The sequence below is a fragment of the Scardinius erythrophthalmus genome (genome assembly GCF_964197995.2).
Source record: "Scardinius erythrophthalmus genome assembly, chromosome: 12".
In the NCBI taxonomy this organism is placed as follows: domain Eukaryota; kingdom Metazoa; phylum Chordata; class Actinopteri; order Cypriniformes; family Leuciscidae; genus Scardinius; species Scardinius erythrophthalmus.
Genome location: NC_138232.1, coordinates 35,688,446 through 35,712,876, shown reverse-complemented (window position 1 = coordinate 35,712,876; position 24,431 = coordinate 35,688,446). Strand labels below are relative to the sequence as shown.

Here is a 24,431-nt window from a genome sequence, read left to right as displayed (position 1 = left end):
TATAGATTGTATATTGTGAAGACCTGTTCATGATATGTGGGTAGATTAAATAAACCGTGCAAGGATGATTTGGTCGCTTTCTTGAGACAGACTGGGATTTGGCAAATGAACTCGCAAACGATTCACCTCGAATCATTAAATGCCATCTGAATGAAAAACAAATGCAGACAAAGTGAAGGGGGAGGCCAATAACAGCCCAACTTGAGACACTGAGGAGTGTTAAATGAAAGTGTCTAAACAGCACTTGACTTTTAAACTTGCCAGACGTACAAAACATTTTGTTCTCAACAGATTTGTTTGGACATAACATGGCAATTCTGGCGGGTGAGTGCCTTGTGTCAACAACCTTGGCCACTTAAATTCAGGGCTGTATATCACCAAATAATTTGAATTAATCTGCAAAAAAAGCAGACTTAACCTGCCTATAGTGCTGGTCTAGCTGGCGGACCAGCATGGTCTGCAGTTCTCAAGCAAAATTCAGCTTGCGAAGCTGGTTTCCCAGTGCTCCCACTCCCCATGCTGCGGACAAGCAAGCAGCAGCCAGCATTCCCATGCTGTTCCCAGCATGCAAAACATGCTGGTGGACCAGCAATGCTGGATTTTCTGCAGGGTAGTCTGGAAAGGCTTTTTAAATGACTGCATAATTATATTGAGTATGTAAAAACGTATAGCCTTTATACTATATATATATGGAACAATAATTATGATTGTTATTAATTGTGATTGATTATGATATACAATGATGGATGGATTTTTGGACTTCATTTATCATTCTACCAAATGCCAGTGTGTGTGCACTGGTTGCATTTGTATGTTGCATTTTCTGTGGCTACAGATGTCATTGCTAATTAAAGGCAATTGAAATTTCATGACAGTCATGTGACTGTGATGTGAGAGGTCAGATTATCCACTCATCTAAGCAACGCAACACAACGTGGACATATACTTCTCTGACTCGAAAGCCAACGTACGGATCCACCTGGTGTACAGTATGGGTAAGGTAAGATCTGGCGTAACGTTAGTTCTCTTAGATTTAAGAAGCTTCTTTGGCCAGCACTTCAGACTGAAGATAGGCCATAGGTTTGAAAAATGTGATTCTTTGTGTCAGAGTTACTATTAAAGGAATGTTGAACCATAAAAGACACTCTGAACCCTTTACAGAAAGGACTGTGGTGGTACTTTTATCACCATATTTAATACCATGCAGGCAGGTACTTTGACAGGCTATATAGCCATGGCCTACAACAAAGAATTCATATAGCTTAAAATGTGGTATGTCTAATTTACTCTAAGGTATTTTAAAGGATAAAGTATATAGACGTTTATTTACCTTTTAATAATGTAAATAATCATGAGCAATTATTCCGCGGGTTATGAGATCAGCAGTGCCTCTCGTTAGCAGCACAGATTTTGCAGCACGCATGCGCCCTAGTGGAAAACAAAAATACTACATCTGCATCATGTCTCGCATGTTTTTGACTTGCTCGCCGCTGGTTGGCGCTTTGTTGCATTGCTCGTGTCGTTATTAATTCGCTTTTAAGCTCTCCCAGATTTAATTTTTCTCTTAAAACGCTAGCAAGAAAAACCACCACAGAAATTTCCCAAACATTTTACTTATCTACATTAGCTATGCTATGCACTATGTCTGTGATTTTATCTAACTTTTAACAATTTTAAGATGGAAATTTGTGTAACGAATGAGAGTCCCCAATTATCCCACATTTATTTTTAATCAAAATGACTTTCAGCTTTGCTAAATGTGAGACTAAACTGTTTATAAACTGTTTATAAGTGACTCTATGAAAGGGATTGTAGGATAGGCATATTCGGAATAAAAAACAAGCACACACACACACACACACACACACACATACAAAAAAAAAAAAAAAAAGTAATTTACTGACCCTCAGGTTGCTGTCCCAAACCTGTAGTTTCTTTCTTCTGTTGAACACAAAAGAAGATATTTTGAAGAATGTTGGTAACCAGAAAGTGACTGAACCCTTTCCATAGTAGGAAAAAACATACTACGGAAGTCAATGGAGTCCGTCAGCTGTTTGGTTACCAACATTCTTCAAAATATCTTCTTTTGTGTTGAACAGAATAAAGAACTCATACAGGTTTGGAGCAACATGAGGGTGAGTAAATTATGACAAAAATGTTGAGTGAACTACCTTTAAGGCCCCAAAAACACTGTTAGGTTGTCAGAGGTAGCAGCCCAAATACTTGTTCAACTAATTTATATCTACAGTAGGCCTACAGAATGATGCAACGTGAGCTTAACTGATCCAATCAAAATGCTGTTTATTTTTGTGAAATATGTCTGTAGGCTAGGCTACTTTTATTAGCTTAAAGATTACTTAGTTGATTAATGAAATAATTTTAATCAAGACAGCCTTTTTGGTGTCCTCGTTTGGACCATTGGGAGGTCTACAGTGAAGTGTTGTTTCAATTGGCAAGTTTTGGAAACATGGAAGTCATGTCGTGATAGTGGTGTGCTTTGCTCGGAACTGATTTATACATTTATTTGTTTTAGTTTTGCACTCGGTAACATCATTCAGTTTAATCATTGACAGTAAATGACGGGTAAAGGTTTGCCCGGCGGTGACGGGTGCAAAATCCATAGCGCGCGATGACACGCGGGGCGCAAAACCAGCGGAGATTTAAATGCGCACGGAGTCACGGACCGTGACAGGACAATCCTTTCACTCAACAGCAGAGACATGCCACAAACTAGCGCTTTTTGTTTTTCGATTGTTTGTTAAAGAAGGGTAATCTAAAGTAAAGTCTTAGGTCTACCGGAACACCGCTACAATGAATAAACTCAGTCCTTTCAGTAATCTCGCCAAGTTTATCTCAAAGTCGTCTGATAATGGGCCAGTCAGTGTGGAGAAGCTCTGCATGGAAGACTGCAAACCTTTGTGCCGCTGCGAGCCGGACCTTTGCGTTTGTTCTTCCTCACAAAATAGTAAAGATGGACTGAAGGAATGTAAGGTTAGTTTCATTTATAACAATTACATAAAGTTTAATTAAGAAAAAAAAAAAAACTATTTTAAAATAGGCCTATCTAAAAATTATTGTGTTTATTTTTTACAGTACATATTGTCTATGTAGCCTATGTAGGCTACAGTTGGCAACACAAAAGTGTGTGAATTTCATTTGGTTATATTAAAGTGCTAGTAACTAGAAGTAACTTCTCTTATGCTTTTTGGCCATTAATTGGTCTTGCAGTGATTTTTGTGGATGAATGAAGTCAGTTGTCCCGAAGTTAACAGGCTTTCTGCAGATATAGACACATGCACAAAGTGTCAATTATTTTAGTTTTTATTTCAAATAAATCTATTTTTATTTTAAACATACGTCTATATTAATTTATTTGAGTTATACATTTGAAATGCTTTGTTTGAAATAGTGTGCTATCTTATTTTTATCTATCTTTACTTATTATGTAATGCCAATATTTGAAATAGGGGCCCATAGATAATATAGGTTACATATTTCCACTTCTTGAATGACCATTAACTTCTAGACTTTTAAATCTGTATCTATTAGAAGGTTAAATGTCCAATTCAATGACATTAATATGAATACAAATAGCATGCAAAGAATTAACGACAACAGTTATTGCCACTGTAAAACCTTTTACAGTCTTGACTCTTTTGGCCACAGAGAAACTTTAGCTCTTTCGATCAAAGCCTGTTGCATAAAAAATGCATAAAGTACAAATAAAAATGGCACTTTGGATCAAATTTGATCAACACTCAGTTGTAATCATGTAAAAGTCATTGAGTAGTAAAATAGGTGGAGTAAATTCCAAGTCTTGTGATTTGATTGTTCAGTCAGACAACCTTTACTAATCTGCTCTAATACTTCTCTGTGTGTGTGTAGCAAGTGCTTTGTTGTAGAGCCTCAGATTTAGAGCCAGTTTATTGGGTTCAGTTGAGTGTTTTCACTAAGAACTTTTAATAAATGTTTCAAATGCCTTGAAGGTTGAATCACGTCAATGATACAAAGCGACATACATTATATTTCTCAACTGGTATGTAATATCTGTAAGCTAATAAGTTGATGCTCAGTTTCTCTGTTTGTTTAGGAGAAAGGAAGTCCACGGGAGGGCTGGACCCCTGAAAAACATGCTTTTGATAATCTTGGTTATGAATCAGAGGGCCCCAATGGACTGAAGCGCAATTTGGGCCACCAATTAGTGGTCGAGGAGACTGAGGTGAAGATCCGGGTGCAGGGAATGACATGTCAATCATGTGTTCGATCTATTGAGGAGCGCATTGGAAGTCTTCAGGGTGTTGTTGGTGTCCAGGTGTCTTTGAGCGATAAAGAAGCCTCTTTGAGGTTTAACCCTGCAAAGGTTACACCTGAGGATTTGAGAAAACATATTGAGGATATGGGGTTTGATGCTTCACTTCTGGTCTTGCCAAGCCAATTACAGCCTTTGACGACTGATTGGTCTGAGGTGACATTGGGTGTAGAAGGGATGCATTGCGGGTCATGTGTGAAGAACATAACAGACACCTTGTCGGGAATGTTAGGTGTGAACGCTGTATTCGTTTCATTGGAAAAAGGAAGTGTGGACCTTAGATTCGACCCGTCTCTGCTAACCCTGGAGACAGTTAAAGGGTTCTTAGAGGAGATTCCACCAGGGAATTTTAGGGTTTCCATTCCTGGTTGGAACTCTACATTGAATTCCACCAAAATTCCACTCCAGAGTGTCACCATTGGAATTGAAGGGATGACATGCAACTCTTGTGTTCAAGCCATAGAGGGAATTGTGTCCCAGAGAGTTGGGGTACGCTCCATAAAAGTTTGCTTACAGGAAAAGAATGGAATTGTAACATTTGACTCCAGCGTGACCTGTCCAGAAGAACTGCGGGCAGCAATTGAGGACATGGGATTTGAAGCGTGGCTGGATCAAGGTAGTGAATACATATTATAATACATATCTCACACAGTGAAGATCATCTTTCTCACAGGGACCACTAATAGATATCTTGTCTAGACAGTGGCTTCTTCTCTGCCAACAAAATCTGTCCAGAACAATGGTTTCCTTGGTTATCACACAGGTTGCCATTCTAGAATAACATGAAGTGTACTTGAATGACTCAAACCCAGACATGGCAACCTTTAAAAGGGAAAGTGGGTGAGTTAATCGGATTAAAGAGGCTTTAGGTAGACTGCTCTCTCTCTCTTTCTCTCTCTGAAATATTCATAACTTTTTAACTGTGATCCCTGAACATAAATCCATTTAAAAAAACATTTAGTATATATATATATATATATATATATATATATATATATATATATATATATATATATATATATATATATATATATATATATATATATACAAACTATAGCAAGCTACAAGCAGGTTTATTATGTTAGAGACTGATTTTGTTTTGCTAGCCACCATTTCTATCCCACATGTAAATGCAGCGCACTTCACTGAACGTGTCATGGATTGATGATGTAAAACTCCGGACGAGTCTTCTTGTGTGCATCTGTTTTTAATGCGTCTTGACTGCCGTACAGTTTGACATTAATATCACCCGAGAAATTACAGTGTGACATGGCTTTCAATGGGGATCATGTTCTTACAGTATAAAGAAACAGTCGTAAAGGACTATTATAAATCATACAGTGTGTACCCGGCTTTAATGGTGCTCCAGACAGTCATGTAGCGTGAGAAGAACAGCGATCCAATGACTTTGTGCAGTGTACCATCATAAATAAACTAAAACTTAAACTTAATTTTAAACAACAAAACAAATAAAAATGACAAAAACACTTAAAAATGTAAAATTAAAATGAAAACAAAAATATAAAAATAAAATCTAATTCATTATATTAACAAAAACTATAATAGTGCATCAATGATAAAATAACTGGCTAAAAAAATTACAAATAATTCTTCACTTATGTTCAGTATGCACATTAAATGTCTTCTATACTGTGCACAATTATTTATCTCTTTCAAAGATTCTGCAGTTTGTGAAGATCCATCAAGCAGTCAGATGTCAAGTGGTGTGAAACACCTGCCCTCACAAAGCCACACATCCAAATCTTCACTAAGTGAAATCACCAAAGATAACCTCTGTGGCTCAGAGGAAAGAGAGACACGGAAATGTTTTGTTCATGTGACAGGAATGACCTGTGCATCCTGTGTGGCCAACATTGAGAGAAACCTGTTGAAACATGAAGGTAAAAATGGCATTCAGGATTAAGAGTACTTTTTTGAACTGTATTTAAATAGCTATCAGTATCATATAATAAGCAACAGTGGTTTGATTTGTATGTGTATTGATTGTCTAGGTATTAAATCCGTATTAGTCGCCCTGATGTGTGGAAAGGCAGAGGTGAAGTATGATCCCGGGCTTTTGGACCCAGCACAGATCGTCCAACTTATCTCTCGCTTAGGGTTTGGCGCCTCAGTGATGGAAGAGAACACAGTCCAGGATGGTGTCTTGGATCTATCTGTGAGTGTCTGGCAGTGTTATTAATATAACTTTTTTTAACAATTTTAACATTAAGCTCATTTTTTTTGTAAATTTGGAGTGCTGTCAGTGCAGAGAACAACGACAAAAATCGGTGTTGCCTACACCGTGTTATCCTCTTTTTAAAATTTGCACCCTGTTGACTTCAATGGGGCAAGTTTTAAACCTGCTTTTAGCCTCTTAACATCCTTGATGTGTCATTACAAGTGCACAGCCATGTGAGTGATTCCTTCAGAATGAACACGGGTGAATCTGACTGCAGTAGATGTGAAAGATATGAATAAAAGTGATGTTAATTCAGCCAGCGCACATACCTGTATTTTCTTCCTGTTTTCGGTCGAAGTCCACAGTAATCAATTGTCGAGGTAACTAAACCTATGCGCGTGAACTCGACAATTGATTACTGTGGACTTCGACCGAAAACAGGAAGAAAATACAGGTATGTGCGCTGGCTGAATTAACATTTATTCATATCTTCCCCAATAAATGTATTCAAACATTTTTCACTGCTTGAATTAAAAAGTTATTGTATTTACAGGAAACATGATCTCCACAAAAGGCAAAACATTATATATTTGGTGACACTTTATTTTACAGTGTCCTTGTTACATGTTACATGTACTAGTAAATAGTAAATTATTTCATCAGGTCACTGGTATGACATGTGCTTCCTGTGTCCATAACATCGAGAGCAGACTTTTAAGGACAAAGGGAATTCTGGAAGCCTCTGTTGCTTTGGCGACAAACAAAGCTCATGTGAAATTTGACTCGGATTTGGTAGGCTCTCGAGATATCGTTCAAATTATTGAGGTAAACTTATATTTATAGGTTTTTTTAACATTAGTGTCATTTTATGAATTTATTGTTGTTATTCCTTTTCGCTCATTTTATTTGTCTATTTGTCACTCTCTTCTTTTCCCCCTTTCTATAGGGTTTGGGTTTTGGTGTGTCTTTAATAAAAAACGATGGACTGAACAACACACTGGACCACCAAGAGGAAATTCGGCAGCAAGTATCTCTTTCAAATTTAACCTCTCTTATTTCTGTGTGTGTGTGTGTGGTCAAGGTAAACCCTACGTTATGTGGACAAAATGTCCCCACAAACATGGTAATATCCTTGTCCTTGTGGGGACATTTTTTGGCCCCCATGAGAAAATTATTATTTTTTAAAAATGTAAAAATGTGGTCAATGTTTCATTGATTACACACACCTTTTCCTCATTTGTTCGTTAGTTCCAGTGTATATATGCCCTCAGTTTAATTTGTTCGTAGTCTGGTGTTGGTTGTGTTTAGGAGTAGGGTTATGGTTTGTGGATAGAATATACAGTTTGTATAGTATAAAATCATTATGTGTTTGGAAAGTCCCCATAAAACATAGAAACCAGTGTATTTCTGTATAATAGTGTAAACTGCTCTATACCTGCAGATGGAAGCATTCGTTTCTGTTCAGCCTGGTGTTTGGGATCCCAGTGATGGGTTTGATGATCTACATGATAGTGATGGACAGTCAACACAAAGAGCATGGTGGATCCATGCCTGTGGACCAGAACATCCTACCTGGTCTCTCCATCATCAACTTGGCCTTCTTCCTGCTCTGCACACCTGTTCAGGTACCTCCACTGCAGGTTATGGAAGCACATTGGGTCTCATATATTAATAATGGCCTATTTATATGTATGATGGATCTGCCATGAGCCTTAGCAAATCACACACTCACACACACAAAAAAATGTGTCCATCGTCACAAAACGGGGAGCAGAGTGGTCTTCAGTTGTAGTGTCACTTAGTTTATTTAGTATACGTTTGATTTAATTATTTAATTATAATAATAATGATTAAGAAGAATATATACACTCACCTAAAGGATTATTAGGAACACCTGTTCAATTTCTCATTAATGCAATTATCTAATCAACCAATCACATGGCAGTTGCTTCAATGCATTTAGGGGTGTGGTCCTGGTCAAGACAATCTCCTGAACTCCAAACTGAATGTCAGAATGGGAAAGAAAGGTGATTTAAGCAATTTTGAGCGTGGCATGGTTGTTGGTGCCAGACGGGCCGGTCTGAGTATTTCATAATTTGCTCAGTTACTGGGATTTTCACGCACAACCATTTCTAGGGTTTACAAAGAATGGTGTTAAAAGGGAAAAACATCCAGTATGTGGCAGAATGGGCCGACTGATTCAAGCTGATAGAAGAGCAACTTTGACTGAAATAACCACTCGTTACAACCGAGGTATGCAGCAAAGCATTTGTGAAGCCACAACACGCACAACCTTGAGGCGGATGGGCTACAACAGCAGAAGACCCCACCGGGTACCACTCATCTCCACTACAAATAGGAAAAAGAGGCTACAATTTGCACAAGCTCACCAAAATTGGACAGTTGAAGACTGGAAAAATGTTGCCTGGTCTGATGAGTCTCGATTTCTGTTGAGACATTCAGATGGTAGAGTCAGAATTTGGCGTAAACAGAATGAGAACATGGATCCATCATGCCTTGTTACCACTGTGCAGGCTGGTGGTGGTGGTGTAATGGTGTGGGGGATGTTTTCTTGGCACACTTTAGGCCCCTTAGTGCCAATTGGGCATCGTTTAAATGCCACGGCCTACCTGAGCATTGTTTCTGACCATGTCCATCCCTTTATGACCACCATGTACCCATCCTCTGATGGCTACTTCCAGCAGGATAATGCACCATGTCACAAAGCTCGAATCATTTCAAATTGGTTTCTTGAACATGACAATGAGTTCACTGTACTAAAATGGCCCCCACAGTCACCAGATCTCAACCCAATTGAGCATCTTTGGGATGTGGTGGAACGGGAGCTTCGTGCCCTGGATGTGCATCCCACAAATCTCCATCAACTGCAAGATGCTATCCTATCAATATGGGCCAACATTTCTAAAGAATGCTTTCAGCACCTTGTTGAATCAATGCCACGTAGAATTAAGGCAGTTCTGAAGGCGAAAGGGGGTCAAACACAGTATTAGTATGGTGTTCCTAATAATCCTTTAGGTGAGTGTATATATAGAATCTAATATTTGTAAACTTTAACTAAAGAAACATTAAAAAAAGGGTATTTTTTAATGTTTCTGAAAGAAGTCTCTTATGCTCACCAAGGCTGTATTTATTTGATAAAAATACAGTAAAAAATAGTAATATGGTGAAATATTATTAAAATTTAAATAATTGTATACTATTTTATTATTAAAATGTATTTTATTGAATTTTAAGCATCATTACTCCAATTTTCAGTGTTATTCCACACAAAGCTTTGGAACAAATGAGTGAATAAATGATTTAATGACTCATTAGTTTCGTTCCTGAATGAATGGAGTTTTTGAATTAATTGTATGAGTGAATGATATTAAGAACTCACATGTAAAGGAAGTCGCTTGTCGCCACCTACTGGCCTGGATGTAATCTGTAGAAAGATTCACTGAACAATCCCCACCACTAATGCAGAGACTGACTGGAACATGCACTGGTTTTATGCACAGATGTGATTGGCTAGTGAATAAATACCCATTATGAGTCAGCAATTGTATTGATTAGATGTTTAGTGGTTCAGATTTAGTAGTCATTACTAATGTATTTTTTCATATTAGTAAGTGGCCTAATATTTTACTGTGAATATTTATCATATAAAGGTCATACATAATAGTTTGAGTGACAGCCGATGAATCTTTAATAGTATTTCACTCTCTTTTTCTGATTCTTTTCTAGTTTCTAGGTGGCCGATACTTCTACATACAAGCATACCGTTCGCTAAAACATGGTGTAGCCAACATGGATGTGCTCATTGTCTTGGCAACAACCATTGCATACGTGTATTCATTCATTGTGCTGATCGTGGCCATGATTGAAGGAGCCAAACAGAGTCCTCTGACATTCTTTGATACGCCTCCGATGCTTTTTGTGTTCATCGCTCTAGGACGCTGGCTGGAGCATGTTGCTAAGGTAAAGAAACATCAAGAAAACTCTAATGATCACTCTTTAGGACAGTAAAGTTAGCAGTGACAAAATTATGCTTTTTCTGACAATGGTAAATGTGTTATAAATACTGAGTGGCAGCACATCTTAGGAGATATTTGAAGCATGTTATCAAGTTGAATGTTTTTAATTAGTTCATATGACATTAGGAAAATTCATGGCATATCAGCCTAATACCCTAATGGCAAGTATGTATTTCGAGATATTAACCAGCGCTTAGACCCAAAACAGAAAATGGGGATTAAAGAGATAATTCTAGGTGATCTGACCCTTAAAAATGTCTTTTGTTGGTGTCAACCTAATGTAGTATATTAAAATTAGTCTATGAAATAAAGTTTAAATAAAGGCAGTTAATTTAGATGTTACCATATAAAGGACTTGGTTTTGGTTACATAACAATTTTTTTTCATTTTTTTAAATCCCTTATGAGGAAATTAGTAAGCTTTTGACTGGTGGTCATTTCCATATCCATATTTTAATATACACTTATCTTGATATTTCCCACACAACCTAATTTATTAGCAAGCCGTTAAGGCCATATATCACATTATTGGCTGCACACTGAGTTTTTATTGCTTTTTACATGCATTTTTATACATGCATTTGCTTTTTACATGCAACAAAAATCATTGTATCAGAAAATGCTTATTTAAAACCAAATAACGTCGATTTAATCGATTTTTTACATATATTTACAATTATTTGTTTATCTTGTGGGATGTGAATGCATGCTGCTTTACGGCAGCAGTGGTTTATGTCCCTTTGTTTATGTCTGGTGCTGTAATTTCTCTGTAATGGATTCACTCAAATGCTTCAAATGGGTGCTATCATTATGTCATAAAAATGCTGAAATAATGAATTGCTCCTTGCTGACAAAATGAATTCCCCAAGCTGCTCTGAACTCTCTTTAGTTTAATCAGTAACAGGAACAGCCACAAATATACTGAAACTTCTGTTTTGGTAATGGCGTACATACGGTTTTCCTATATCGGAGTAAGATCATAAACGGCTTTACCAGAAACCGATCGATTTTTGCCCCTTACCCCGATTTCACCCGGCATTAAAACACATTTACCTCTGTTCTGTCAGCTTATTGTAGTGTGTGCGGATGATATGTGACAGAAACTCAAACTCGTCCTTTCAGAGTGAGTGTTTGACGGTAGGGCAGGAGGAAATATGACATGTGACATATGGTTCTGGGGTTCTGCAGTTGGTTATTATTATTGCAATGATGCAGCAGTCTTTGTGAAACAGAAAACACAAAATCTAAGGTTATATGGTCGGACTGTTTATGTGAGCTTACCATTTGAGCATCATTCTAACCTGAATGAGATAAAAACCCATGATTTTTGCCTTTATTTTGTCCTTTCAGAGTAAAACTTCTGAGGCTCTGGCTAAACTCATGTCACTTCAGGCCACAGATGCCACTGTAGTGTCTCTGGGCCGAGACAACATCATCATCAGGTTCAGTTCATTCTTTAGAGTCTACTGAAGTCATTATATGAGCTTTTAGCTAAACTAATCATATTTCAGGGGTGCTCATAAGTGAATTGGATACTTCAGGTATGACTGATAGCGGGGGTCAGCAACCTTTTTGACATGATGTGCCGGTTTTGTTTTTTCATATTTTGATATCAACCTTCTTATTTACAGTAGATGTATCAAATTTAGTCTTGTAAAAATGAACACCTTGACTCCTGTGAAAAAATAAAAAATCCCCCAAGGACATGCCAGCAAACCTGAACACACAAAATGATTGACAGGCAAGGAGCACTGCTGTAAGTGTGAGGCAACAGGAGCAGGGTTGAGCACCCCTGACATGAATTTGAATAGTGAATGGTGTTGATTGATGTGTGTGCTGTGTTGCATGAGACGTTTGCAAAATTAAACTGTAAATTTCCTTTTATGTGTCAGAGAAGAGCAGGTATCTGTGGATCTGGTGCAGAGAGGTGACGTGGTAAAGGTGGCACCAGGGGGGAAGTTCCCTGTTGACGGGAAGGTCATTTCAGGCACGTCTATGGCTGATGAGTCCCTTATCACTGGTAAGACTTTGACTTAGTCAGTGGGGGTTTGTGTGGTTTAGGATGTTAAATTTGTAAACAGTGTCATAGTACATACATTGTAGGTTTTCCCAGTGATTCAGAAACGTCATTCTGATTTTAAGTTAAAGGTGCAGTGTGCTTATAGTTGTCTTTGCATATTAAGCTTGGATAGGAGAAAGTGTCTTAACATAAAAAGTACACAAATGACCTTTGGTGAAAAATGAAAGGGTTAGTTCACTCAAAAATGAAAAGTCTTAGTCTCATGTCGTTCCAAATCCAAAAGACTTTTATTCATCTTCAAAACACAAATTAAGATTTTTAATGAAATAGCAGAGATTTCCATCTCTCCATTGAAAGTCTATTTACCCAAAACTCAGCGAACAGTGATTACAGCATTCAAATTTGGTCATGGAAGCTCAAGCATGATCAATGCTTATTCAGAAGACTCGGATTGAACTGCTCAATTCATATGGATTTATTTTACGATCTCTTTATGAATGTTTTGAAGCGTCATAGTTTTGTGTGAATAGAGTTTTAATGGAGGGACAGAAATGTCTCAGATTTCATTAAAAATATCTACATTTGAGTTCCGAAGATGAGCAAAATTCTTATGGGTTTGGAACGGCATAAGAGGGAGTAGCTAAACGAACTGTAGCTGACAAAATGTTCCTTTTTGAGTGAACTATCCCTTTATTTTTTACTCCCATATGTTTGAGTTCCTGCTCAAAGTATGATTTTTGGTTTCTGGCTTCACCTTCTGCTTTTTCCTAGTGATCTGTCATGTTCATTATTTATATTAGCATTATATTGGTCCAAGGTTTCAAAGCTGCCTGATGAATCCTAAAAATTGGAAATCCTAACTGAAAGTCTATTTATCATTCCAGGAGAGCCAATGCCGGTGATTAAGAAACCTGGCAGTTGCGTGATTGCAGGCTCTATTAACGCTCATGGAGCTCTACTAGTGGAATCCACACATGTGGGGTCAGAGACCACGCTCAGCCAGATAGTCAAACTAGTGGAAGAGGCACAGACATCAAAGGTAGTAATTCATGTACACAAGCATGATACAAACACACTCGGACATGTGTGCAAACAAACCTTTGCTTTTAGAGGTATCAGCAATGTAATAAGAGGCCGAGAGTAAAGAAAACCTGCTAATGGACATGCATGTGGATACAAAAGCAAGTTTAATTTAATCTGTTGCCATTGTTACTCATTGTTTCATTGATTACACACACCTTTTCCTCATTTGTTCGTTTGTTCCAGTGTATATATGCCCTCAGTTTAATTTGTTCGTAGTCTGGTGTTGGTTGTGTTTAAGTTAATTAAACACTATATTAATAACATCCGCTCAATCTGTTACTTTAACCTAATTTTTTTTTTTTACTTTTTTTTTTACATATTTATGTTAAAGGGGGGGTGAAATGCTCATTTTCACTCTATCTCATGTTAATCTTGAGTACCTATAGAGTAGTATTGCATCCTTCATATCTCCAAAAAGTCTTTAGTTTTATTATATTTATAAAAGAAAGATAGGCTGTACCGAGTCTTTCCGGAAAAAAACGAGCGGCTGGAGGCGGGCCGTGTGGGCGAAGCTAAAGCTGTGCTAACGCGCCGAGCTAACAACACACAGAGACATTTGAAGCAGTTTTACTCACCGCCCGGTTCAAACGCACGACCGCGAACCTTTATCATTGTGACTGCTCGATCCTTAAGCATTAGACGATCTGCAAATCCGTCGATCTGGGCTTTGTTTATAAAACAAGCATCTTCGAAATGCAGGAAACAAACAAAAACACTTGCACAACTCCGTTGATGCTCTGTAAAAATAAACTCCATCCACTGGTCCTTTAATGCTGTTTTTTTTGGTAATCTGTGCAGTGTTGTCTTGCCCTGGCAACCAAAAACACACTTTGGTGACATTTCGCTCTCTCGCTCTGTTCAGTCAATGTCTCTGCTCTGGTCTACGTGTGCGCGCGCGCTCTTCCGTGAGAAGTGCCCTTAGGACCCATATAAGGAAATTCCGCCACATCTGACGTCACACATGCCCATACTCGAAAAAAACTTTCCGAAACTTGTGACAAACCGGAAGGAGTATTTTTGGAACAAAAATACTCCTTCAAACGTACAACTTAATTTTTTTTACTTTGTCCATGTTTAGCATGGGAAACCAACTCTTTAACAGTGTAAAAAACTCAGTATGCATGAAATAGCATTTCACCACCCCTTTAAAAATAAAAACATTCTTACTTATCTACTTTAGATTGTTGTAATGATATAATTGTCCTCTTCTTTTGGCAGGCACCGATTCAACAGTTAGCCGACAAATTGAGTGGCTATTTCGTTCCGTTCATAGTGGTCATCTCCTTGCTAACAGTGGTAGCATGGCTCATCATTGGCTTTCTGGACTTTGATATTGTGGCAAAGTATTTCCCTGTGAGTTACAGTAATTCATCAACTGTGTGTTAACGCAAGCATGTGTGCGAGAGGAAAAAAATAGAAAAAGTCTCTAACCTAAGTATGACCTCTACAGGGTTATGAGCAAAACATCTCCCGAACAGATGTGATCGTCCGCTTTGCCTTCCAGGCCTCCATCACAGTTCTGTCCATTGCGTGCCCCTGCTCTCTGGGTCTGGCAACCCCTACTGCTGTTATGGTGGGCACAGGGGTGGGCGCTCAGAATGGCATTCTCATAAAGGGAGGAGAACCCCTAGAGATGGCCCACAAGGCAATGCTCAACACTAATTCCTTCTTCTAAGTCTGTATTTATTAAGCTGACATCCCAGGGTGCAGCAGTATTGGAATTTTGCTGGATTTGTATATGAAGAGTTCAGATGCAAAAGCCTCTAAGTGCCATCATTTTTATCAAGCTTGTATATTTAAGTTCAGTAATTTCACTTAAATGACAGTTAATAGGTCCTTTGCATTGCCATTTAAGTGAAATTATTTATAACTTTGAGCTTGATAAAAATTATCATTCTAGAAGAAAATTTCAGATGGCACTTAGAGGCTTTTGCATCTGAACTCTTCATATATTATGTACTATGTATATACTGTATATATTTTTAAAAAGTTTGGGGTTGGTCACAGTGATCAGTTATTCAGGAAGGACATGTTAACATAATCAAAAGTGACAGTAAAGAATTTTATATTGTTACAAAAAAATAATGTTTCAACAACTGCTGTTCTTTTTAAGTTTATTCATCAAAAAATCCTGAAAGAAATGTTACAGTTTTTACAAAAATATTAAGCAGCACAACTGGTTTTAACATTTTTGATAATAAGAAATGTTTCTTGAGAACCAAATCAGCATATTAGAATGGTTTAGCAATGATGACTGGAGTAATGATGCTTAAAATTCAGCTTTGCCATCACAGGAATAAATTACATTTTTAAAATATATTCAAATAGAAAACTGTTATTATAAATGGTAATAATATCTCACAATACTTTTTTTTTTTTTTACCATTTTGATTAAATAAATGTAAGATTGGTGAGCATAAGAGACTTTCAAAAACATACTGACCACAAATTGTGTATACTGTAGATACATAATATATAAAAATCCAGCAAAATATATGGTCTCTGCAGGAATCATTTATAAAATAAACATATATATATATATATATAATATAATATAATTTCAAATATACATATATTATATATATATATTCTATTTTGTCTAAAACTGTATAGTATCTGTATTCTTGTATATAGAGACATAGTATATGCAGTTATAAATCTAGCTCAGACAAAAATGTTCAGAGATTATTTTAGGATTCACTGGGTAATCTGTTTAAACTGGACTCTCTTCCCTGCGGCTCCTGCAGGTTGGGGCTGTTATGTTTGATAAGACGGGCACCATCACTAATGGTGTGCCGCAGGTGACCCGAGTACTGGTTCTGTGGGACCGAGCAAGGCTTCCTCTTCGGAAGGTTCTGGCTGTGGTGGGCACCGCCGAGGCCAGCAGTGAACATCCACTGGGCATAGCTGTCGCAAAGCATTGCAAAGAGGTTTGGGAAAGCCTCCACACACAACAAACTTTGAAACTTCAGGACAGTATCACATGATCCAGCTGTACATACAAAAGTCTCCAAAATTTAGGAAAAAAAATGTTTTCCACCCACTTCTGTTTCCGTGTCTGTTTGATGAAAGTGCTCTTGCAGGTTAAAAGAGGTTTCTAAATCTGTCTGCTTCTAAATCTGTCTCTCTGTAGGAGTTGGGAACAGAAACTCTGGGCTCCTGCCATGACTTCCAGGCTGTTCCAGGCTGTGGAATCAGTTGTAAAGTCTCCAACATTGAGGATCTGCTGCAGAACAGCTCAAAGACACAAGAAACAAACACACCCGCAGCAAAGCAAACACCACTTGTCACTATCCAAGGAGCCACCACAGATGAGAGTAGCTTGGTGGCAGGCACAGATCCAGGGTCAGGTAAGGTAAATGTGGGTTATTGGTGCCTCCTACTGTGAGCTTTGTGTATTACATTAGGGTCTTTTTCTATTTTTTTTTCCATAGATATTTGATCATTTTGATATTTCCAGCACTTAACATTGCTTATGTAGTTTTAAAGCATAAAAGCTTTGTTGTGTGTCAGTTTTCTGTATTTTCATGTATTTATCTATTTATTTATTTCAGTGTGATTGTGGCTCAGCTTACCTTGAATGAATGAATCTCTTGGTGTATGAAGACAGATGCACAGTACTGATATATGTATTTGTGTTTTCTCAGATTGCCCCTCGTACTCTGTTTTGATCGGGAACAGACAGTGGATGTTGCGGAACGGTTTGGAGGTCACATCTGATGTGGATGATGCCATGAGCAGCCATGAGACTAAAGGACAGACGGCCATACTTGTGGCCATTGATGGTACCGCCCAAGTTCATAAATGACCTTTTGTGTTTATTTGCATGTTAAGAAAATAAGTTTTGTCTAACAGGCATTTATTATTAAAAATTAAAATGTTCTTATATTTGTAACGGTTGGAGGCTGTAGAGAAGCGCACAACGTTAGAGAAAGAAACTTAAACAGTTTTTTATTAGAATCCACAAGGAAAACTTAGGAGATAAACTTGGATAACAACCACGTTTGGCATTCACACAAACAATACTGGACCCAGGAACTGAGACACAGGGCTTAAAATAACAGGGAAAACTAATGAGTTAACTAATAGATCAACAGGTGAATGAAATCATTAATTAAAGGAACAAACTGGCACACACTAGGAAACTAGGTCGGAGAACACATGGCTGGGAAACAGAACAACACTACGAACAAAACATATTCCTGACATTTTGACATTTACTGAGGTGCAGTAAGCGATTTCAGCAGTAAGGGGCGTGTCCACTCATGAGGGGGGAGGTGCCTGTGCTCTATAGCGTGTTCATGGATTTTGGGGCGGAGCTATCAAGATAGAGGTGTGATCCTTTTGGGTAGGGGTGTGTTTGCTTTTGTGATTTCAAATATCAACAATTTCTCAGAAATCGCTTATTGCACCTTTAACAGAACTTGCCAGTGTGTCTAATTTTAAAATGGTCGTATCATACTTTTTCCGCCTGACGTCCATTTATAATATATTTTGTATTTATTATTAGTTAAATCAAGCTATTAAAGGAATAGTTCTCCCAAAAATGGAAATGATCCCATAATATACTCACCCTCAAGACATCCTAGGTGCATATGACTTTCTTCTTTCAGCCGATCACAATAGGAGTTATATTAAATAATATCCTGGCTCTTCCCAGCTTTGTAATGGCTGAATGAATGTGGAAGCGCAGAGGATAGAGAAAAACAAAACACCAGCTATGAATTAGAAGTCTAAAACGGGAAATTTTAAAGAAAAATGTCAGAGGATTTTGATATCGGAGAAGAGTCGCTATGTCATACGTCGGGTCAGAAGTCACCCTTCCGCCAGACTTCGACTATCTTGTGAACAGACGTACGGCTGTTGTCTGAAGCCAGTAATTATAGTTTATAAAGTCTTAAATATGGATATTTTTCTTACATCTTGCTTCAGAAGGCCTTTATTAACCCACTGGAGTCAAATGGATTACTTTTATGATGGATGGATGCACTTTTAGGAGCTTCAAAAACTCAAAAAACAAAGCTATTTAAAGCTATTATTAATTATAACTGGGATTGTGATCGGCTGAAAGAAGAAAGTCATGTACACCTAGGATGACCTGAGTGTGAGTAAATAATGGTATAATTGTCATTTTTGGGGTCAACTACTCCTTTAAATGTCAAGCTTTTTTCTCTCAAAAGTCTTCACTCTTTTTCTCCCCCTTTCTGTGTCTTTTTTTATTTAGGTGTCTTGTGTGCTATGTTAGCTGTGGCAGATACTGTAAAGCCAGAGTCGGCTCTAGCTGTTCACACCCTGTGCAGTATGGGAATAGAGGTCTTCATGATCACAGGAGACAACAGACGTACAGCCCGGGCCATCGCCACACAGGTGCATATCCATACACGCATTTTGCCTAGAACCAAATAAAATATGAGCAGGAATTCATATAATAACACAAAACAATATAAAATATCACAAGCTGGATTCAAACTCAATTCGTTCACACATAAGCACCACCATTCAGAATACTGAAGTATGTTCATAAAGGTGTGGTCATAATTACATCTGTTCTGTAAATTTTCGCAGATGAAATCCAGTTATTTTAATATTTCAGAAATTTAGCGATTTTCCCCGCGCATGTTTCACAACAGTTTCAAGTTGGTCACGTTGATTCGCCGCATTGAGCAACAGAAAGCGGCTTTGTTTGAAAGTGACTTCTGTGTGAGCTGTGCTTTATACATCACTACACTATTAACAATGGCCTTTTTTCATTTGCAACTAACATTTCTCTAATGTGACCACCATGTTTCTGACATCCAATTTGCATTTTGTGTCTTTGACTTTGTCTGATAGTATTTACACCAGAACACCCTGTTTTATTTTACAGGTAGGCATCAGGAAGGTGTTTGCAGAAGTCTTGCCCTCCCATAAAGTGGCAAAGGTCCAGGAATTGCAGGAAAGAGGTCTGAAAGTTGCAATGGTGGGCGATGGGGTCAATGACTCGCCCGCTCTTGCCCATGCTGATTTAGGCATCGCCATAGGAACTGGCACTGATGTTGCCATTGAGGCAGCAGATATTGTCCTTATACGGGTAAGCCCTTATTAAAATAAATTTATCAGGAAATAAAGGGGAAATTCTATTTAAAAAATTCAATTATGTTTTGTGTTGATGTAGAATGATCTGCTGGATGTGGTGGCCAGTATCGAGTTGTCTAAAAAAACAGTGCAGAGAATCCGGATAAACTTTGTGTTTGCTCTCATTTATAACTTGCTTGGCATCCCTATTGCAGCAGGTAAACAGATCCAACCACACTGGTTCCAATGTTCTCTTACATTAGTGTGTACTGTGTGCATTCAGTAATAGATGGATGTGGTTTACTGATTTTCAGGTGTGTTCATGCCTGTCGGTCTGGTGCTGCAGCCGTGGATGGGCTCTGCTGCGATGGCAGCTTCATCTGTCTCAGTGGTGCTCTCCTCTCTACTGCTGCGACTGTGAGTGCACACTACAGTACACCATCATGATGTGGTCTTCCATTCTACCCGCATGCATCAGTGAACACTTTATAGCTCTTTTCCAAAATCAAGAAAATTTCTCATAAGCTGCACTGAATATAATGTGTTGTTTGGTAACCTAAAATATGCTTAAATGTGTGTTAGCATCAGAGTTGTTAGATTAGCAACATGCTAACACCAGACCGTGGCTGCATCCGAAATCGCATACTTCCCTACTATATAGTAGGCGAAAAAGAGTTTGAGACAAAAGTACGTCCAAATTCACTGTACTCATAAAAGATTAGGCAAAAAGTCCACAGATGACCTACTACTTCTGGCGAGATTCTGAAGTGTGTGTACGATAGACACTTTACTATCCCATGAGGCCACGGGAGAGGATTTATGAATGGTAGTGAAGCGACGTAACTGACGCTAGTAGGTCACATGATAATGAAAACATGACGAATATAGTATGTCCAGGTTACATTTATACTACACACATTAGTACTATCTAGAACATACTTTTTTAGTGGTCGTGAAGTAATTACTTGTTCAAAATAAGTACCTACTCAAGAGAGTATGCGATTTAGGACGCAGCCCATATTTTATAAGCAAACTTAGCCATTTTTAACTTAAATGTGTTACATTATTACAATACAAGACCGTTTTCTTCCCCATCTTGTTTCATTCATCCATCAGCACACAATCCAATGGCTAAATATGCAGTAATGAAGCACACAATCACTCAAGATAGTTTGAATGAGTTGTTAGCTTAGCAAAATGCTTATACCTGACTTTAGCATAGACTATTAAAAAAAGATGGATGATGTGTTTCCGCCTCCTTCCCATGTAGAAAAATTAAGCCAAAATATTGCAGAAACGGTCTTTGCCGATTGTCACCCGGAGCCAGAGTCTGCCTAGTATGAGGTGGAGGCGCCCATATTCCCGCATACTCAATCGCAAGCACAACGTTTTTACAGCATAAAATAACTAACTAAAACCAAACTTAACACCTCAACATGTCTATAGTTTTTAGTTTGGCCCGTGTCCCATTCGATTACATGGAGATGGTGGGATTTATGACTTATACTGCAGCCAGCCACCAGTGGGCGATTGAAATTCTTTGGCTTAATTTTCAGGAGCTTCAGGTGCGTTTATGCCATGTCGTAATTGCCGTAATTACGAGATTCCAACTTGTAAAAGCGTTCGAACAGCTTTTACGTTAGACAGCTTTTAACAGCTTTAAGTGGAACGTCACATTGTCATCTCAAAATTATGGTAATTAGGACATGGTGTAAACGCAGCATTTATTTTTTTTAACCAAATTTGTAAAAGCAAACAGCCATTTTCAACTTGAATGTGCAAGACTTCCAGTCTCTGTCACTTCCAGTTACTTTAGCTGTACAAAAACAGTCCGTAATGCTGGTCGATGTTACAAAATGACATTTGTAATCGTATTATTATAATGTATTAGCTTATTCATAAACACTTGTGCAAATAGTTTGACCATTTACTGCACTTTGTTACTCATTATAACCTATAGCAGCTAATCAAACAGAAGTCTTAATATATGTAACTTGTATATATAACTGTGCACTTCACATGATGAATGATAATTCAAACTTATTATGCTCCATTTCGGTTAGGATACTGTCTTGGAGGGTAACTAACTGCCCATGTTGAGGTTTTGGAACAGAGCTCTTCATCATTCCTATTAGCCTTCCCGTGACACTGTAAATATCCTTCTCTGTCTCTCTTTTAGCTACAAGAAAACATCAGTGGAGGAGTATGAGTCCAGAGCTCAGAGTCATAAGTTCAGTCTGAGTCCATCTCAGGTCAGCACCCACGTAGGACTGGAAAAGCGTCGCTGCAGCCCTCTTTCATTCAGCCGAAGTTTGGACAGACACAGGCGGAGCTTTTCTGCCTCAGGCTCCTCCTCCCTGAAATCAAACTCCTCCCACACCTCCAAGACACAACCCAGCACCTGGGGAAGGAACATTGTGTAAAGCAACTAGCCATTAGTAGACTTCATCAGATGACAGTTTGCTGGAAATGTTTTATCATAGAACGACATATAAATATACAAATTTTAAAATGTAATATAATTTTACAATTATAGATTTTTTATACTGTTGCTGCAATTACTGTTGTTTGGTAGCAGGAATTTAGCATGAGGATGGAAGCTTTCCCCATGCAGATTTCGCAACAGGTTCAAGTTGGTTGATTCACCGCAATGTGAGCTGTCCACCACCAATTTTACCCTTTTTAAGTGGTCTGCTGTCTATCGGAATCAGGATTAGTGATATCAACATTCTCTTTTTATTGCATCGGAGAATGGCAATATACGCGTTTGTGATCATGCATGTAAAACCAGTTTAATTTTGTACTAAAAGGGTCATGAAAAATGACTTAAAGCTTGTTTTCTTTTTCTTTACTTTTTTTATCCATCTAATGGCAGAATCTAGAAGCCAGTTTCCAATAATGAATACAGTAAGCAACCTTACATTGGTAAAATTCTGGCAACAATTTCTAACAGCATTTGCTTACTAGATCAGATTATTTAACATTGCTCTCTGGCGGATTGGATTGATGGATCTGGTGGAATGGATAAATGGATTTATCGATTTGTACAGTACAAGGTTGATTTGGTGCACATCCTGATTTTTCCGAGTTAGACGCGCGTTTCTTCTGTCATATTTTGTTGATCCTTAAACAACATTACTGTCTGAAAATGTATTCCTAACCCTATCCGTACCCCTAAACCTAACCCTACCCACAAGTTATCCCTAAACTCAGAGGGAAATTATAGTTGGATAACACTGATGTAGAAGCACTTAACCCTGGTTGTAAGCCTAAACTTGACATGAACACTTGTCCCTCAAATCTGATTGGTTGTTTGAAATGTTGTTCCTGGATCAACAAAGATGGTTCTGCTGATTTGGCATTTCTTGGCCAACAGGTGTCAGTAATGTTGAACATTTGACAAAGGGCAGAGTGTCCTGCAGAGTTTGACACTTAAATTTTTAGAAAAAGTGGATATGTTTATTAAATATACAGTTAGCAGTGTAAAACGAGCCTGTCCATGGGTTTTTAGATACAAAATAAAGTGCATGGTCCCAGCATGGCCTTATATGTGATATTTGTCACTAGTATTGCAGTTACATCATTACAATACAATACAGTTTGAAGTTTTCATCCCCATCCTGTTTCGTTCATCCACCAGCAGTACAATCATATGGCTAAATATACAGTTATGCAGCACACAATCACTCAAGATGGTCAAAAATACATACTACTTGTAAAAATGAAAAGTTCACATTTTTGTCCCAGTGATATTATATGGGGTTACTGTATGCTTGGATGACTAGTTTAAGCCTGCTGCTCAGATTCTCAAATTTAGTCAGATTGCTTGGAGAATTGCTTATGTAAAGTGGTCATCATGAGAAATTAAATGTTCATTTATTTTAAATAAAATGTTAATTGTACCATTAAAACAAACTGTAACTTTCTCAACTAATACATTATAAGGGTAAAAGAGAGGTTGGAAAATAGTTATATGATATATTTTGGTGCAAAACCTTAGGGGACAAAATACAAAAATAAAAATAACAAAAGAAAATGTAATATTACAAAAAAAATATAAAAACACGCAAATGATATTAAAATATTATAATAAAATATACTATTTAAAAATGAATGGTAAAAATTATGCTAAAAATAATACACCCCATTTAAGAAAAAAAAGTGAGCACTGCATGCAAAATTAAAGTGTGTGTATACCATCTATTTTTGCATCATTATTTCATTGTAACCTAAACAAAAGCAAAATAATGTTCCTTTACTCAGTTATAGAACTGAGCTCTACTGCTTTGCAAAGGCTTTAACACACATACATATGCATTATTGTAGGTTAATCTATAGATATCATTCATTTTGAGAAGGATATACAGAATAAATGTAGTTTATGACAGACATTTGTGATAGTAAATTCTCATATAATACTGTTCATTTGAAAGTTGGTACTATTATTATAAAGCAATTCACAGCGGCCTGGTAAATAAATAATGTTTGTAAATATGCAAACCTGTTTAAAATCATTATTACCATTGCAGATACTTCAGTTTGACCCTACCCTACAGACTGACATCAGCTTCATGAGGATACAGACTGTATTGCTTTATCAGACCTGAAGGGTCACAAAAGGGCTTTTCACACTGCAATTATCCCCAGGTTATCCTCATTCTAAACCCCGCTTTTAACCCCAGGTAAAGGGACATTTCACACTTGTAATTTAGAAGCGAGATAAATAGGTCTACTGTTTTTTACCCGTGGT

At 37.7% G+C, this 24,431-nt stretch overlaps 1 protein-coding gene across 1 annotated transcript; it reads left to right on the top strand.

Annotated features, from left to right (window-relative positions):
• Positions 1-2,811: 2,811 nt before the first annotated feature.
• atp7b (ATPase copper transporting beta) lies at positions 2,812-22,104 on the top strand (the record flags this gene model as incomplete). Its single annotated transcript, XM_081380525.1, has 21 exons — positions 2,812-2,991; positions 4,091-4,925; positions 5,989-6,210; positions 6,322-6,485; positions 7,152-7,313; positions 7,435-7,515; positions 7,931-8,113; positions 10,236-10,469; positions 11,875-11,966; positions 12,417-12,544; positions 13,429-13,583; positions 14,846-14,980; positions 15,078-15,272; positions 16,375-16,557; positions 16,761-16,977; positions 17,275-17,412; positions 18,852-18,994; positions 19,494-19,697; positions 19,782-19,899; positions 19,996-20,098; positions 21,861-22,104. The coding sequence occupies 21 exons, from the start codon at positions 2,812-2,814 to the stop codon at positions 22,102-22,104; spliced, it is 4,116 nt and encodes a 1,371-aa protein (XP_081236651.1).
• Between the last annotated feature and the right edge of the window lie 2,327 nt (positions 22,105-24,431).